The sequence below is a fragment of the Morone saxatilis genome, unplaced genomic scaffold (genome assembly GCF_004916995.1).
Source record: "Morone saxatilis isolate NCDOM2014 unplaced genomic scaffold, NCSU_SB_2.0 Contig4, whole genome shotgun sequence".
Lineage (NCBI taxonomy): Eukaryota > Metazoa > Chordata > Actinopteri > Moronidae > Morone > Morone saxatilis.
The window spans coordinates 3,800,885-3,802,973 of NW_023339984.1; the positions used below are offsets into that span (position 1 = coordinate 3,800,885).

Here is a 2,089-nt window from a genome sequence, read left to right on the forward strand (position 1 = left end):
CCTGAAGCTTAGCATTAAGACTGTATAGGGGGGGGGGGGAATGCGGGGAACAGCTAACCTGGATCTTAAAAGTTGTATGTTTTAAATGAATGAAAGTGGTATTGATCAACTCTCAGCAAAGCTAGCGTATTTCCCCAAAAAATAAGGTCAAAGACAGGTGGAAGTCTAGACCTATTGTGATGTTGTCCTGGCTGTATTGTATTGATATGAAAGTTAGAATACTAACCCATTCAAAGACACTAAGATGCCTCTTATATCAAGTCTAAAAGTCTACTGCCGTAAAACACACACCAAACTCCACACACACATTCAGGGCTCTCAACACACTCCACTCCTGCAATGCGGAGGGTGATTCATTTCAATTACGTCCCCGCCGCTCTCTCTACCTCCCTGAGTACAGGCTAACAATGGTAATGGGGATGAATGGCTGTAGGGCTTTCACATTGACTTCCTGTGGTCTCATTAATGCGGTGGAACAAGCCTGAACTCTCACACACTTCCAGTCTAACTCGGAGATGTACACTCCTCCAGAGAGGAGAGGAGATGAGCGCGAGTAGTGTTTGGGGGTGTGAGTGGGAGTATGAGTGTGTGTACAGTACAAAGTGCTTGTGTTCCCACTTTTAACTCCTTTTGTCTCAACAACTGCAATCATGTACGCATTTTTGTCTTTTAATAATTGAATTACCTCCCAAGCACCAGAAAAACTGAAATTAAAGAGATTTTTTTTAAAAGACTATCACCAGAAAAACAAGTTAAACTTGATTAAAGTAGAACTTGGTAATCAAGAAATTAGTCGGTGATCAAATAATAATATTTGTTCTCCTCCTAAATACAAGGTGCAGGTTGCTAGTAACAGACCGCAAGACCTCAAAGGCCCCAAGGAGCATTAATTACTCTAGTTGCTATGCAACTCAAATCTCTGATGATAACTTGCAAGCTCTTTAATAGGCCTTAGTTTGCCAATCTGAGATAAACCTGAATGAATAAGGAAGCAAGAGAGAGTCAATAATTGTAATACTCGTTTTTCAAGAAAGGAACAAGGAGAAGGTGAACACATTACATCCTCTGACATACAAGGACTGTGTCTATATACATGTGTGGCCTGTTTTTCAGGCTATTATTACATTGACTATTACTTAAAATTTTCTGAAAAATTAGAAACCAATGCTAGTGCAAACAAATAATTAAACAAAGTGGAGGGGCACACACACACACACACACACACACACACACACACAAGCAGCCATGTGCTGTAAACATCAATAGGAACTAATTTGTTGAACACTTCACAAAACAATGAAATCTTGCCTGTAAAATATCTGCCTGCTCGAACTTCTCTAATTCATAAGGCTGAGCTGTAATCAATCACTCCTCGAAAGACTCCAGCAGATGGAAACTTGCATGATTTGCATTTTAGATTTGGCATAATTTCCAAAGTGTTCGCTTGACATCTGGACGGAAACATATGTAGCGTAAGTTATTTAGTGCACTGAACGTCTGCAGATTATCACTACTTAATTTTTTGCGTCAGCACAGACCACCAGTGGCACATCCAGAGAGGGAAAGTAGGCAAGTGTGTGGTTTTGAAGCTAATGACCATGAGGACGAGAGGTGTTGGAGGGTCCCTGTGTGTATGTACATTTGTGAAATGAACCAGCTTCTTCAAACACTGGTGTACTGGGAGCCTTGAAAGGGCAAATAATTGTGCCTTGTGTGTAGTGTGGTCTCAGCTGATGGACCTTATCCAGCTGTTAGTGAACTGAGCTTTGTGTGTGGACAGCCATTAAAAGAGGGTGATATATTTGCCATGGTTTCTGTGTTGATGACATTTACTCAGTACTTCAACTCTATGGATCTTTATCTACAGAGGGTGTATGTGTATGTGTGTATGTTTGTCTGTGTGTGTGTGCTGTGTGTGTGTGATGTGTGTTGGTGTGTTTGGTGTGTGTGTGTGTGAAGGCTGGGAATCGATGGTGTCAAAAAGAATAGCTAATTCACACACACATCTGTGCAGCAGTCATAGAGAAAAATCTCTCTTACCTTTACACTTGTAACCTTGCTTGTAGAAGCCCCATATCTTAAAAAAAAA

The 2,089-nt window shown here is 40.8% G+C and overlaps 1 protein-coding gene across 2 annotated transcripts in view; it reads right to left on the bottom strand.

The window, feature by feature from the left end:
- Positions 1-2,089, bottom strand: part of LOC118338132 (RAS guanyl-releasing protein 2-like) — a 37,569-nt gene that overhangs the window by 5,626 nt on the left and 29,854 nt on the right. For both annotated transcript variants that reach the window (XM_035675356.1, XM_035675355.1), the window contains exon 14: positions 2,041-2,077. In XM_035675356.1, coding sequence (XP_035531249.1) covers positions 2,041-2,077 — 37 coding nt within the window. The remainder of the gene's footprint in view (positions 1-2,040; positions 2,078-2,089) is intronic.